The sequence below is a fragment of the Temnothorax longispinosus genome, chromosome 5 (assembly GCF_030848805.1).
Source record: "Temnothorax longispinosus isolate EJ_2023e chromosome 5, Tlon_JGU_v1, whole genome shotgun sequence".
NCBI classification, from domain to species: domain Eukaryota; kingdom Metazoa; phylum Arthropoda; class Insecta; order Hymenoptera; family Formicidae; genus Temnothorax; species Temnothorax longispinosus.
Genome location: NC_092362.1, coordinates 2,372,868 through 2,387,424, shown reverse-complemented (window position 1 = coordinate 2,387,424; position 14,557 = coordinate 2,372,868). Strand labels below are relative to the sequence as shown.

General features: G+C 37.6%; 2 protein-coding genes and 1 long non-coding RNA gene across 10 annotated transcripts in view; 2 read left to right on the top strand and 1 right to left on the bottom strand.

The window, feature by feature from the left end:
* Positions 1-9,728, top strand: part of Ntan1 (N-terminal amidohydrolase 1) — a 48,258-nt gene extending 38,530 nt beyond the window's left edge. For all 5 annotated transcript variants that reach the window (XM_071778082.1, XM_071778085.1, XM_071778084.1 and 2 more), the window contains 6 exons: positions 1,100-1,290; positions 2,945-3,010; positions 5,355-5,537; positions 5,915-6,123; positions 6,392-6,553; positions 6,688-9,728. In XM_071778082.1, coding sequence (XP_071634183.1) covers positions 1,101-1,290; positions 2,945-3,010; positions 5,355-5,537; positions 5,915-6,123; positions 6,392-6,553; positions 6,688-6,813 — 936 coding nt within the window. In that variant the 5' untranslated portion in view covers position 1,100 and the 3' untranslated portion in view covers positions 6,814-9,728. The remainder of the gene's footprint in view (positions 1-1,099; positions 1,291-2,944; positions 3,011-5,354; positions 5,538-5,914; positions 6,124-6,391; positions 6,554-6,687) is intronic.
* Positions 1-14,557, bottom strand: part of LOC139812912 (uncharacterized) — a 132,711-nt gene that overhangs the window by 38,391 nt on the left and 79,763 nt on the right. The window contains exon 3 of the long non-coding RNA XR_011731975.1: positions 10,513-10,653. This is a non-coding gene — a long non-coding RNA (uncharacterized lncRNA). The remainder of the gene's footprint in view (positions 1-10,512; positions 10,654-14,557) is intronic.
* Positions 11,317-14,557, top strand: part of LOC139812906 (GTP-binding protein Di-Ras2) — an 88,606-nt gene continuing 85,365 nt past the window's right edge. For 3 of the 4 annotated variants that reach the window (XM_071778090.1, XM_071778089.1, XM_071778091.1), the window contains exon 1: positions 11,317-11,470. The gene's annotated coding sequence lies outside the window, so the exon portion shown is untranslated. The remainder of the gene's footprint in view (positions 11,471-14,557) is intronic. The other variant, XM_071778092.1, reaches the window with a different exon arrangement.

The window sequence follows — 14,557 nt, the reverse complement described above, 5'->3', positions numbered from 1 at the left end:
GAATAAAGCAACATAATATAGACGACATAGTAAAAAATCTTGTGTATAGCGGTTCATATGTTAAAATTACGTTTTATTTTTTACTGTGTAAGTTAAGTTGAGGTTGAGTTTAATGTTGTAATTTGTTTAAACAACGGCATTTGTTGTCGCGATTGTTAACACTACTAATGACTGCGCCCGGTACCGACAATGCGATCTCGAGTCCGATACTCTACGCCCGACTTTGTCGCACAATGCCCAGTCTTGATCGTGTATGCGAGATATACTTGAGGACCTCATTGTTAAGATCGAAATACGAGGGTAATTTACCCTCGTAGGATCGAATTTACCACTCGATAAGCCAGACGTTCAACACACCCGCCTGTTGCGTCGCGCGACGGCTACTTTGCTTTACGGTTGCCGTAAATTGATTTTAATGATCCGCCGCGGTTGTGATTTATCACGCGAGATCACGTACAACCGGGCCAGTCACTTTGCAAATGACTTACAAGGAGGTGTACGCCCCAAGTAGAACGAGAACGACCGCGTTTCGATCAGAAACCTTTGATCGGCCTTAATTTTTTGACGACTAGACGCAATTTAGCCAGGATTATTGCAATTTGAAGTGCGATAATTGCCGCTAACTACCACGTTGCGAGAATCAAGCTGCGCTTATATTCGAGGCGTTGCATTAACATATTTTTTATACGATAGGATAAAGATGGGGAGGACGAAGGAGATACGTAGACAATCGCGGAGGAATCTATGAGATATACGTTTTTCAAACGCGCCTTTTCCATTTGCCCGTCAGATACGTTTTTTCAACGCACTTCTCGGACAAATTTGAACTTTGCCCGATAAAGAAATCTCGCGTCGTCGCGGCGGCGGCGATTTCTAAGACCACGTGCGTCAATGGAGGAATAAAATGGAAATTAAACGGCGAGGAATGGCCGTCGCTGGCATAAATTATTAATCGTTCGCGAGCATATTGTTCCGCGGAATTAATTTCATGCACGTTGAACGTGTGCGCGCGTCGTCTTTCAGTGCGCAACACCTCAAGCGCGATAAAACGTTTGTTTTTCTATCTCGCTGTATAATCGCTTTCGTTTCGCTTTCGCAGGATGGTGCTGGTGGTGGGCGGGGTGGTTCTGCAGGAAGAGATTCCTGCGGACAGCAGGTCCTTGTACGCGGCCCATCCGGTGTACCGCGAGAGCGCGGCCCAGCTGCACTCGATGCCGGCGAAACTCGTGGGCCCGGTGGGCCTCCTCTACGTTCAACAACGAGAAATGGCCGCGACGCTGCCGCACGACAGTAAGTGCAGCGCATCTCGATGCGCCGCGTCAAGCTGGATCCAAGATAATGAAACAGCGAACGAACAACTTGCTTCAATGAATGCCAACGCATCGGCCGCCGGCAAACGTTTTTTCGCGCTCTTTCCTTGATCTGGATCCAGCTTTAAATGAACCAGCTTTAAATTTTGAGGACAGAGCAACTTAGATAAATTCAGAGACTATCCTCGTTAATTTCATGGAGTATCATACAAACAAATGTAATAAAAAAAAAAATGATTTTATAGTGACGTCATTGTCGTAAAATAAAGCCAATCTTTTCATGTTTTTTTAAAGTAAAAAAATTTTCCATCAATTATGTTATTAAAATATACGATAAAATTATTAAATGATGCTTAAAAGTCAGAGAAATATTAATAAATATACTTTACTACTATTTCAAAGCAATTTTTTTTATATTTAAGAGATAGAAATAATGAGATTCAGCTATCATTATCCTACACCATCTGTATCAAATGCGTCTATGGTTTTGTTCTAATTCTTCTTTTTATTTTAAAATCAGGTATCTTGCTTTCATTTTTTCCTGAAACGTTTATTGCACTGTCGCTCACAAAAATGTGTGTATGACGTGTAAATGTATGTAAGTGTCCGGCAGTGCATTGAGCTCGGGTCCGTGGGTTCGCTAGACCCAAATGACTGCGCGTATCAGTCATCCCTGCGGGAGAGAGGAACGTAATCTTTTCGAAAAATAATCTCGGTACCTATTCAGAGAGAACATGTTACTGATGCAATGGTCACGCGATCTCCTGGTTATCTCTTAAGGAGATATCGAGTGTGTTACCGGTTACTTTTGCTGCGATATCGCGGGATTGACGCAACTCGTCAACGTACCAGCTGTGATTGCGCTTAATTATGAGAACACAAAAAAAAGAAACAGCCGCGCGCGAGTGATAAATCAACCGGATGCCGGGCATTATTTTGCGCGTTATCGGACACAACTGTAAATTATAGTCCAATTTTTCTGATGGTGTAACTTTCAAAAATAACCGAGATTCGTTATTATGCTGCAATAACAACGGTGCGGTAAATCTCGTAACGAGACGTATCTTTCCACGTGCTTCGCTGGATAAATCTGGTAATGCTTCGCAATGGAGATTTTCTTATCTTTTTCTCGGAATGTATAATAAATCTTTATCAGCAATTTTTTTATCGCATAAAAACCGACCGTTATTCTCGTGTGTAACGTAGCGTAATATAGTGTAGCATTTTATGTTACAGATGTGTGCTAAATCGACAAATTGTGCACACGTAGCTAAATTATCATAATTTTTTAAAAGAAGAACATATTTTTAATTTTACAATTTTTGCGACGCGTGACGTGCAATAAACATTTGAGGAAAGATAGAAGCGAGATACAACTTGATTTAAGAATAATAAGAGGAATACGAGCAAGAACGCGTTGTTTTTTTTTGCGATATCGTGAAATATCTTAATACCTTTCTCTGTAGAATAACCATCGGCAAAGGTATACGTTTGAAACACGAAAAAATGTTTCTTACATAATTATGTAAAGTCCCTGCCCCGTATCGCAATAATCCTAACAATCCGCAGTCTTTCGAAGCACCGCCGCGCCGTATTCGCTCCTCCGTAACGATTATTCCTTTTTCCCTTCGCAGAGAACGTGAGCATCCTCGGTTCGGACGACATGACCACGTGCATAATCGTTGTCGTCAGGCATTCCGGTGAGTATATTTGAAAGTACAATCGTGCTCATTATAAAATAGCTGCCGGTTGCATATAAATGGCCGCTTGCGGCACGACAATGAAAAGAAAAAAAGGTCGGAATAACGCAATGACAAAGCGCGACTGTTTGATCGGTATCGCGCGTCGTTGGAAAATATTTAATACGAAACAGAGAGATTTCATCAATATCACCGATCTTAATATATTTTTGGACGAAGTTGAATCGATTTTTAATAAATAGGGCTTCTTTATTAAGATTTTTTATATTGCACGTGTTTTATATCAAAGATTTGAGAAAGTTATTACAGTTATTTGTTTAAATATCAGAAGCCTAATTTGCGCGAAAATTTTTATTTTAAAGTCAATTGTAATTCTTTGAAATTATTTTTGTTCTGATGGCATTTTAGTTGAAAAAAATAGATTTTAAATTAATTTAAATTAATGTTAAATTATATAATAATAACAACCGATGCCAAAATATCAATGAAAATATAAGCATCTTATTTGGAAGTCATTTTATGAAAAAATTACAAAACAGTTTTTATTGTTAGTATAGATTTCTGAAAGTGTGAAGGAAAGGAAATAAGTAAAGAGTCGAGAGAAAAAAAGACAGGAAATTCATTTACAGTCTGCTTGTCTCGGACTGTAAATTAGTCGCGGAACGAGCAAAAACTTGTAAAAAATATCACTAAACGAGAACCATGACGCCCGCGATCGTCTTTGGACTTTCCGTTATATCGCTTTTTATTTCCTTTGTCCGGGCACAAAAATGATTTACTTCTCGTTCGCACGATCATTGACTCCTTCGTGATATAACGACTAACGTAACGCGCAAAATGCGAAACGCCACTTCTTTCGCAAAGACGAACCGTTTAATAGAACCAGTTCTGCCATTCGAACTGGAAGGAAAAAGTACTCCGATTCAGCTTACGATTCACGTTCATATTACGAAGTCATTTAAATGCCTTGCTAATCCTATGATATCAAGTTTAAAGAGCTTCGGGGAAATAATTTATGGTTCATAAAACTAAAACGACGAGCTACTTGCGCAATTTTCCATAATGTCATTTCTTAATATCAGCAAGGTATGTACAAGTAAGAACATGCTATAATCTCGCGTGTTCTCGTGGGCGCAAAAAATTTATTAAAATTATCATACGACTATTTTTTAAGCGTATTTCGTCACTTCGATATTTATAACCGATACGAATCATACGAACTTCTTAGATGTTTCTCCGAACGATAACGCGTATTGCAAAGAGCCTATTACATTATATTATATTTCTCAACGAAACCGTCGGATAAGTTTCCCTTAGCTTTCTCCTGCTGAGACGATAGTACATCGCGACACGAGCTGGGTGTCTCCGATCGTCTTAAGGTTGCGCGTGAATAACGACCGTGGTAGAAAGCGACTGCGAAAGTACGTAATTAAGTAACAGTTCGCGATATAAGAGTCCTTTTGTCGCGAGCTCTTCTCGTCCACTCGTTACTTTGCGCTCGTGCAACAGTCGATCGAAATTTATTGCGCTCAGAATTTATTGTTGCAAAAATTTATTACTATTGCCTTTGTTTGTTTGTTTGTTTTCCAATTAATAAATGTAGGCAGTTTATGATGCGTCAATCGCATATCTTTAAAAATCTCTTCTAACATTGCAAAAACATTCTCACGTGTTTCCAATCGTTACTTTTTGTTCCATTTTGTTCTTATCCTTAAGGCGACCAATTGCATATCTAACGAACCGTGATTAACTCTGGAAGCGCGATGCTCTCGGATTTATGTTGAATCGTTTCAATCGCCTCGTGAGTGTTTTTTGTCGTTTCTGATCTCGATTCGACGATAAATGGCGAGAGGACTGATCGGCTTGTTTGCGATAATTACTGGCCTGGTAGCGATATTTAAACACTTGAAAATTGATTTCCCTTTTAATCGACATGTTCTTTCCGAAAGGGAGAAGGGGTAGAAGAGTAACGAGCAGTCACAAAAAGATAATAGCGCGCAAGCGGTGATAACTCATTTCATTTGACCGTTTTGATATTTCTTTCGATTGATCTTTTCAGCGATAAATACGCAATTAAGCTCGTTGATCAATGACGTGAATAGTAATGATAATTCATAAAAGTAACAACACAAAGTTCATCCGGTGCATTGCACCGAGACTAATTCGCAGGCGGATATTCGTTATTAACATAAATATTTTACGTTCAAGAATAATTTTGGATAAAAATGACGCTTAATATGTGCCCTATTTTCATATAATAAAGAAAAATAATAATAAAGTCGGCGTGCTTGGCTTTAATATCTTAAGGGCTGCGAATATCGCGTTTTCAAATGTTGGATTTCAGGCTCGGGCGCCGCCGCTCTGGCGCACCTTGACGGCTCTGGAACGGAAGATGCTGCGGCGGGAATAATCCAGAAGGTAACGGAACTCGCCCTCGGATATCCCGAAGGTCGCCTGGAGCTGCAGTTGGTCGGCGGCTACTCCGATCCGAGAAACTATTCCGAGGAATTATTCTACAATATACTTTGTACGTGAAAATCTATTTCTTATGCGGCATTCCTATTATCTATGACTCGGAGAATCTTATATATTTTTAATCTATATAAATTTAACATATATAAATTAGTATAGAAATAATTATGCCTATTCTATTCCTGTCTTTATTCGTAAACATATCCACTTCAATCATTTACTTGCTTCAAAATGGACTAAAAAGATAAGCTAAACGGAATAGAACTCAATTTTCACGTCACGATATTATGTTTCCTATAGAACATTCAATCAAAGTTAGACTGAAATTAATTATATTTATATAATTATATCCAAAAATAGAACGAAATTGCCGCCTTCGACTTCGTCTATCTATATCTATATAGGATGTTAACCGACCCGATCGTCTTCTAGCCGCATTTCACAAGCAACCGGTGGAGATCGATCTAACGCTGTGCTGCGTGGGCGAGTTGAACACCACCGTGAGAGGTGGGATTCACTGGCCGTTGATCTACGGTATCGGGCTGAACGTGAAGACCGGCGAGATCTTTCCCGCGACTTTCCCCGACAAGGGTCCAGATCAGGCACTGAGGTGCGCCAGACAATTGACCGGGGGTCAGCAGGTGCGTGTACGCAACTTTGCATTAACATTAACGACACCCTATTGCAGCTGAACGAGACTAATGGCTTACAATTGAAACAAGAAAAAGTTAAAACTTGATAATCCCACAATCGGACAAAAAAATATTAAGTACTAGTATTAAATGAAATATAATAACTCAATTGATTAATAATATTAAATAAAATATTATTAGTCTATTAAGCGCGATATTTTATTTGACGCATTCCGTTGAGACTGCACGTGTACCTATATTCTGTTTACGTGTACAGGTTTTGGACATATACGATTGCGCCTTGGGATTACTTAGAATCGGCCCGTTTAACTACGACCCCCTGCGCGGCGTGGATCTCTGGCTGGCGCAAACCGATCAGTTCATCCTGCAGCATCTGTCCACGTCACCGGAAGTGGAGCAACCACATTTCGTATCGCAGGTAATGCCCATTCGAAACGCTATGCGACATCGTTATCGTTAGTTCCTCGAGGAGATAGAAGGCATTGAGCGATAAATCGAATTGCGCCGCGTTTCCCCACGCATCGTTAAGCAGCGACGAAATTTCTGTTTCAGGTGCGGGCGACGCTCAAGTATATCCAAGACAATCAATTTCCGGCAGTCACCGTTTTCCGAGATAACAGACCTCATTACTACCGTCGGGACGAAAACACCGGTGTCTGGCAGCCGATGCGATATTAAAGGTTCAACAAGCCGCAGATTCGGTTAGGGCTTGCGCGGTGATTGTTCGATGAAAATTTTTTCGAGTGACACGAAGTATAATATTAAATTGCGGGTCGACGAAAAGCATACGGAGAGAGCAGGACGATCAAACCGTAGGAATTTAAATCAATTAGCCGAATTTGGTGTCTTCGCCGGAGTTGTTTAAGTCCTAATGAGCCCGTTTTGAAAAAGATCGACTCGCATTTACGATTGGCGAGGCAAATTGCGGAAGTCGGCGTGCAATAATTGCAGCCCCTTCGTCGGCTGGCAATTATCTGTGATCGACAAGAAAAGGACATCCGATCGGGAGGGAGCCGTGGGATCGAGTATCGATCGAAGCGGTCGTAATCAGCGCGTTGGTCGATGCCTTAAGGCCTGCTCACACCGGAAGACGTCTCGCAAGCCGTATTGAAGCCAAGATTAACATTTGGATATGCATTACCGCGCGAATGCGATTTGTAACATTTGCAAATAAAATTATCGAAGAGCGTAGTTTACTCTATTGTCGTGGAGTGAGCTACGAGAAAATAAAATGTAAAATAAAAGTAATTTTTCGATAAACGATTTTTCGAAAATTTTAGTATGTATTATTCTGCATTGGAACGCAGATAATGCATATTTTACTTTATCATACGTTTTATATATACTCGATAATACTTTTTTCCAAATGATGTAATACATAAGAAATTGTTCCCGTTGTGCAATTATTGCAGAAGTTTTAGATAATTTTATCGAAATTGTTTTAGATGAATTTTTACGGAAGATTAAGGTTTAATTCTTCAATTAAAAAAGAGAAAATAAAGACAGCTAATAATAAGGCGAGTCATATTGCAGATATTAAACAATTCGTTCTTTCTTAAATTTAATTATACAAAGGATATATTAACCTTTAATTAAAGACTTTTTAATTATGGGCTATTATAAGAAATTTTGTGAACGACAAAAAACTGCCGCAGCGCAAGCGACTGAAACAATAATCGAATTTCGATTTTGGAAAATCTTACAAAGAAAAAAAAATTTTTCTAAAACATGCACATATGAACATCTTTCTCTATTGTGCACATTCACTTTCTGTATATACCTTAAAAGTAATATGCACGTATTCGCATTAGCATGCGGCGCACGACAACTTCAGTTGTGAATAGGCCTATATGTGCTGAATACATTGGCATTGTTGAATTTTATCTTTTTGTTAGATGCTTACGTGGTCGATTTTTGGTCGTTATTATAAGGTGTTATTAGTCGTACGCGATCGTTATTTCATCGTTGAACGTCTCCGTATTACTAACTTTCTTCGTTGCCAGAATTTGGCGCGCATTTGACGCTAAATACAACTCATTTCTGTCTTTACATCACATGTGCAATCGTCGTAACTAACTCGATAGAGAATCCCATTTGGTGCTAAACGCGCGACTGAAAGTACGATTCCACGCACACGCGCGAGGACGCTTGTCCTTCTTTCTCTTCCTTCCCGTTTCGTTCTTTCAGCCGGATTGCGAGAGTTCAAGCAACGAATAATTCCGTACTTGCCATAATAAAAGGAAAAAAGTTAGACGAAAGGTAGAAGCGAAGTAGAAGAGATGATGTATATATAATATTTTCAGGGTTGTGCCCGAGTCTTTCGGGTGAGGGAAAGTTCCTTTGCCTCGAAGCAGTTAGTTCCGCGAGGGAACGTGAATCCCTCCGAAAATTCATCGGATTAGTAATCGTGTACGAGCCGTTGATGTCTCGCGGGAATTTTACCGGGAAAGAGACATCTCTTTCAACCCTTTAGAACGCTCGCAGAACATCTGAGCGATCGCGTTTAATCATTCACGGTGTAGAATAGATGTCCAAGGTAAAGCGTTTCCCGTTGCGTCATCGAACGACTTAAACACGTGAGAGCGATGCGTACGAAATTGTCGAGATTAATACATAAATGCGTAATAAGATGGGTCAATTCGATCACTCCGGAGATCGTGTGAACGTCCGATATAGATTTTCCTATTTGTTGTTAGAAAGCACGGGCGCGCGATCGCGATCGAAGAATCAGAATAACGAGGCCTTCCCTTACCTGTGGATTCATCGATTAAGCCGAAAGGTAATCACCCTCCGGATAGCATTCGAGAGCACAGCTCTATGGCGAAACTAATAGCCAGTCAAAAAGTTTTCATATCTCGACACTTGACTACAGTTTTCATAAAAGAATTCATAAACTCAATAATTCGATATTATTATTGAGCGTTCTTATCTCTTTTGAGATGAATATATAATTTAAAGCAATTTTTTAAATAATACTTCAACAAATTCTCTCAAAGCTATGGTCTCGAAGCCTTGGAGTAGTGCGTAAAGGAAGGGTGCGTTCAATTTTCCATTGTTCTAGTGATATATAAGTTAATTGAGGTTGATATTAATAATAACGATGACGACGAGATATGATTATAAATGATACTGCTGATGATAACGATATTTCCTAGAAATCGAAGAGATATATTTTTACTATATTATGTAAAAAAAAGAAGAGCGAATGCATTCGTGACGACGAAGCTTTCAGGATCGAACTTGCGACCTGCTTTTCCTTTCCAATCGATCTACGCGAGTAGAAGTATGGCGCGGATGGTTTGCTACTTACTTTGTTGCTTCTGCCAGGAAAATATACGGCTTTCCTTGCTTGCGTCATGAAAACTTTCCCGGTGCAGCAATACAAGTTACATATATATTACTTTTTTCTCTTAAGTCCACCATATCGTTTCCCCTTCCCCTGCCCGAACCTTTTCCCCTTTTTTTACCCTCACCGTAGCCTTTCCGTTCGATCTCTATCGCATTCTTTCTCGCGTTACGCAGACGCAATCTTACTACATAATATTATTTGGTGATATATTTATACAATAAACGATGATAGACTAAAGCAACAATTGTGTACATTATTTCGCAACACTATATAATATTAAACGCTAGAAATGTGACGACCACAGCCGATCTTGATCTATCGATCGTTAAGATAATGCCCACATTCTGTCGATTTGTGTTGTTTGATAAATGATTATTTGCTGCTGATCTAATCGCGAAGTGTTTGCGAGTAGCGCGCGACTTTATGGGACCAACTTGCTGAGAAACCGCTCACAACAGAGAGGTAACAACATCGTTTAACAAAGTTGCCGACTGCTACATAGTATGTATAGCAGTAAACTATTACGTAAGTAAACCGCCACACCGCGAGGAGAAAGCACCGTTCGCGTATTATCACAGCCTTATATATATGATTATTAAACATGAAACACGATTATTAGATACTGATTAATTAATCGGTCAACAGAGAGAGCTTTCATTTAAATATCATTCGAGAAAACGGAAGCTGTAACAAAATAGTTCGTATTTTAACTTTATAATGATTGAACTATAATACAATTCTTTCTTCGTAATTGTGATTAATATTGTATCTAACTACGGAAGTAGTAGAAATTACGTGGGAAAATAAACTGAATAACGCTAAGATAAAAGGTATGCATTGTCTTAATTATCGTAACAGAAAAAGTCATTAAAAATTTGCAGATATCAGTTAGAATATTTTAGTTAACGGTATCTTCCAAAAACTGAAAATTCAACGAACATTTTCGGCGGAAATTTTCTCTAGTTTTGCATAACTTTCAAGAACATTGCACATGTAATTTCGTTGAACGTCAGCAGCTTATTACGTACGTGAGTGTGCAGCCTATATCCTGGCCCTTGTGCGAGGAGTTGCTTGATTGTCAGCGGGTGGAAACTTCCGCTTTCGGAAAGTTCGTTTTGAACGACTTACAAGTCTTCCGACATGCCTCACTCTAGCACAGAATCCGAAATCTGCAACAAGAAGATAATTGCATTGGAAGGTGATCATCCGGAAATAATATTCGTGCCGGAAATTCTGGAGAACAACTTCGGGCTTTGCGAAATACGTCGACTAAGTCGTAGGAGAAGAAGTCTTTGAAGCGTCTTCCGCTACTATTTGCGAAACTATTTACTTCACACATTGTTAAATTGATATAAATCGAGAATGATCGCGCGGAATAATACCGAAATAGCGTATTTTCGTTAGTCTACAATAAAATCAATAACATTTTATCGTCCACATGCAAATATATTAATTGACAAACAGTACTTTTGATATATATTTTTATTTAGTTCCTTAGATAAAAGAAATTTAATGTTACGTTAAGCTACGCTAATAACATTGAAAGACCTAATTGAGGACTTAATCGGTTTATTCATCGAGACTGAAGAGAATGAAGGAAAATTTTTTCGTGCCGCAGAAAAGCAAGGAAAATTTTTTACTTTTAACAAGAAATATTGGCGCGTACTTCCTATTAGCGAATATTGCGTATCTTTCGAATTCAAGGAGGCAGGAAAAATGAAAAGAACTGCGGGAGAAAGTGAAAAGAGGACCTGCAGACTTGTAGAGAGCCTGTGTGGGCGGCGAGTAGTAACGGACGACGCCGCGCAGACTCCTCGCAAGTGACTCGTCCAGACTCGCAGTAGTTCGCGTCAAGCACTTGGCCCGACACGGTCAGTGCCGTTTCGTCGTCGGTTCGACAACGGTCCATCCCGCGTTTTCCTTCGCGATCGCTCCACGTTTTCGGCAATTGCATTTGAAGAAGGAACTGGAGTCCTCTTCGTCACGGTGAGTTTTATATCAGATTTCTTTTTCGAGCATACGATTTTCTAAAATTATCTCGAAGACCTTTCAAACTATTCAATTTTAAGAATGGCGCGTACATTATTTTGATTAGATTCGATGGTGCGTTTTATACTGGAAAAGTTGCAACGCGACGAGTGTTAAATTAATCATTTTATTTCGGATAATTTTAAAATAAATCGACGCTGCGATTTCTACGTTTTAGCGAATATGTGCTGCGCTCTTTTTTAAGTATAAAATCTGAATATGGTAAATGTAAGTAATATTGTAGAGATTTGAGAGAGAAAATCATAAAATTATTTTATAATATTAAATTAAGAAATAATCGAATTAGTATTAAAGATTCTGATCCTTCTTATTCTTCCAGTTATTGTTTCCAGTATTCGCAATTTGTAAATTCTAAGTAATTTGAAAGTAAGAGAAGTAATCAAAATCTTAACACGAGCGAACAATTTGAATTAATTACACGTGTCATAGCATATCCATATTTCACCGCAATGTTAAATTACATTAGTTTTCTCGGACTAATAAACGTGTTGACGACGGTTAATGAAAGTAATTACTGGCTCTACATTTGAAAATAATACAGCACTAAGTGTATCGTGCTCAGAGATTCGTGCAAACATAAAATATAACTCTTATAAAATCAAGAGAGAAAAGAGATCTGTTACGTGTGGAAATTTTAATTTCCAATTTCTAATTTACTTTAATTTGCATTCGTTGCATTTTAATAATACAAGTAATACAACGAGCATTAAAAGTGTTCATAAAATTGAAAAGTACATCTATACGTCGAATTGTACGTGGCTTCAAATTATCGCTTCTACATTTTACATTGAACGACGAACGAGTGATATCGTTACGAAATGCACGAGTATATAATAGTACAGTTCACAAACTCTATTATAGCGAAAGCAACTGCTCCTTGCAAATGAGAACTGAAAAAGAATAAATATGTTTATGACACATCCAGTCTAGGTGACTCTTACATGTTGCGTTACGTGAAATATTCGTGCATAATTGATATTTTACATCAACGTAAAAAATAAATTCCGGATTTCTTTCGATAATAAGTAAAATTGAAGATAAAAACAGAAAAATTATACAATATGAAATTAATTAATTTTTCCTTCTCCATCGAATTGAAGAATTTCTCAAAAACTTTTTCCGAATGACGAGTTTGTCAGAAAAATTAATAACTATTTATTATTAATAATTTTATTGAATAACTATACATATATAACAAAATATTTCAAGATAATCTCTTATGTAATATATATATGTCTCGTATTTCTAAGTATTTGAAATTTTTTAATATTTATTAAATGATGAATATCAAAAAGAGAATGAATAATGAAATTTGATATTAAAATCCCTGCATTCGAAAATAACTTTAACCATCCTTCCTTGAAGAAGTCCTTCAACTTGCCCTTTTCACTTGAAGATAGTATTAATTTCAGAGTACGCTAATAATCGATATCTCTAATCGTCCCGCGAGAAACGTGCTAAAGGGGAAAATCGCGGAAAGCGAGTTGTCGGTTGCTAGAGAATCGTAATATTGTTTACCGTTGCTAGTCGCTTGGCTAATCGCGAACGTTCGTGTCGCAAGATCGTAATCGACTGACCCGATTCCTGGAAAACGCAAATAGGAAGTTTCTCTTAATTTAACTTCCTCTTTCGGCTGGTATATTCTCGAAAGAAAAGTGAAGGTTGATGAACGAAGAGCGGTTTAAAACATCGGCGACGGGGCCGCGAGAAACGTGCTACTTTAAATTAAATAGAATTGTAAAGCGTAATCGGCAATAGCTGTACGTATTTGTTGCACGTTTCTTGTCAAAACTTAAAGGAAGAATAAACAGTTAGGCATTGTTTCAATTATAACTCTGCAAATGCGGAGTTTATCATAAATTAAATTTTAGGCATCAAGTAAATAACAATCTTACGTTTTATATAATTCCCAATGAACACCGTTTTAAAAGTATTTCAATTTGAAACGTTTCTTTAGAGGCAAACTACGAGTATATTAGAAATAAAAAAATCACGAAAACAAAGAAACTTAATTAAAATTTAACAGAAGAAAGGGCAACTCTCTAGATTAATCCAAGAAAATGTGTTATTGTTCTGGAAGATTTTATGTAACAAATAATTATACAATACATTTCTTTAAATGCACACTTGTATCGTATAAGTTCCGAGAGAAGACTTTTATGTAAAATTTCCAAAGAAATATTACTCCCTTTCATAATTTTGCATAATTTTCTAGTGTGTTACATTAGTATAAATTTTCATTTGATCTCGTAGTGTGAACATACGGGAATTAATGTGGAAAATTTGCGTAAAAAATAATATTTTTAACATACCGTACGAAGTGCAATCTTGAGCTAATGCAATTTCCACGCTAATGCAATCTCCGCGATTTGACGGGCGCGCGAATGGAATTATGTGTGGCAAAATCCGTATGGAGGAAGTGTATTGTGTGGATCCTGATGTACCTCCGAGTGTAAATCGTAATGTTCGATAACGGTCATAATTTAATAAGCCTTTCCTAAAATATATCCCTAAAATATATTCCATCTCTCTGCGCGTGTAAGTTTTGTATCGAATAATTTAAAACTCGAATAATCAATCCTTACTCGTAAACGAAATCGTGAACAAGAATATTGTTACGAAAAATTGTGAAAGTCTTCAATCAATGTTTTTATTAACTTCTTTATTTAACTTTTTTGCCAATATTTATTGATATACTTTATATTAAATATTGAATCTTGTAAAAAAGAATGTTAATTACTTAAAATATTTCATGTTTGAAAAGAGAGAGAGAGAGTATATTAAATTTTTAAATATATTTTTTACATATCTTTATGACGCACTTACACAGTTATATATCTGATACGCTCTGAAAAGTTAAATAATTATTTTCCTAGAATTTTGAACAAATATTCGAGGTAAACGATTCGAGTGTTCTTCGCGAGGCACTATAAATTTTACCGATTAAATCAATCGCGATAAATATTTTTTGGTCACGGTTTGGAATCGCCTGTCGCGTAATTTACGATTTTGACCGATTTAGCA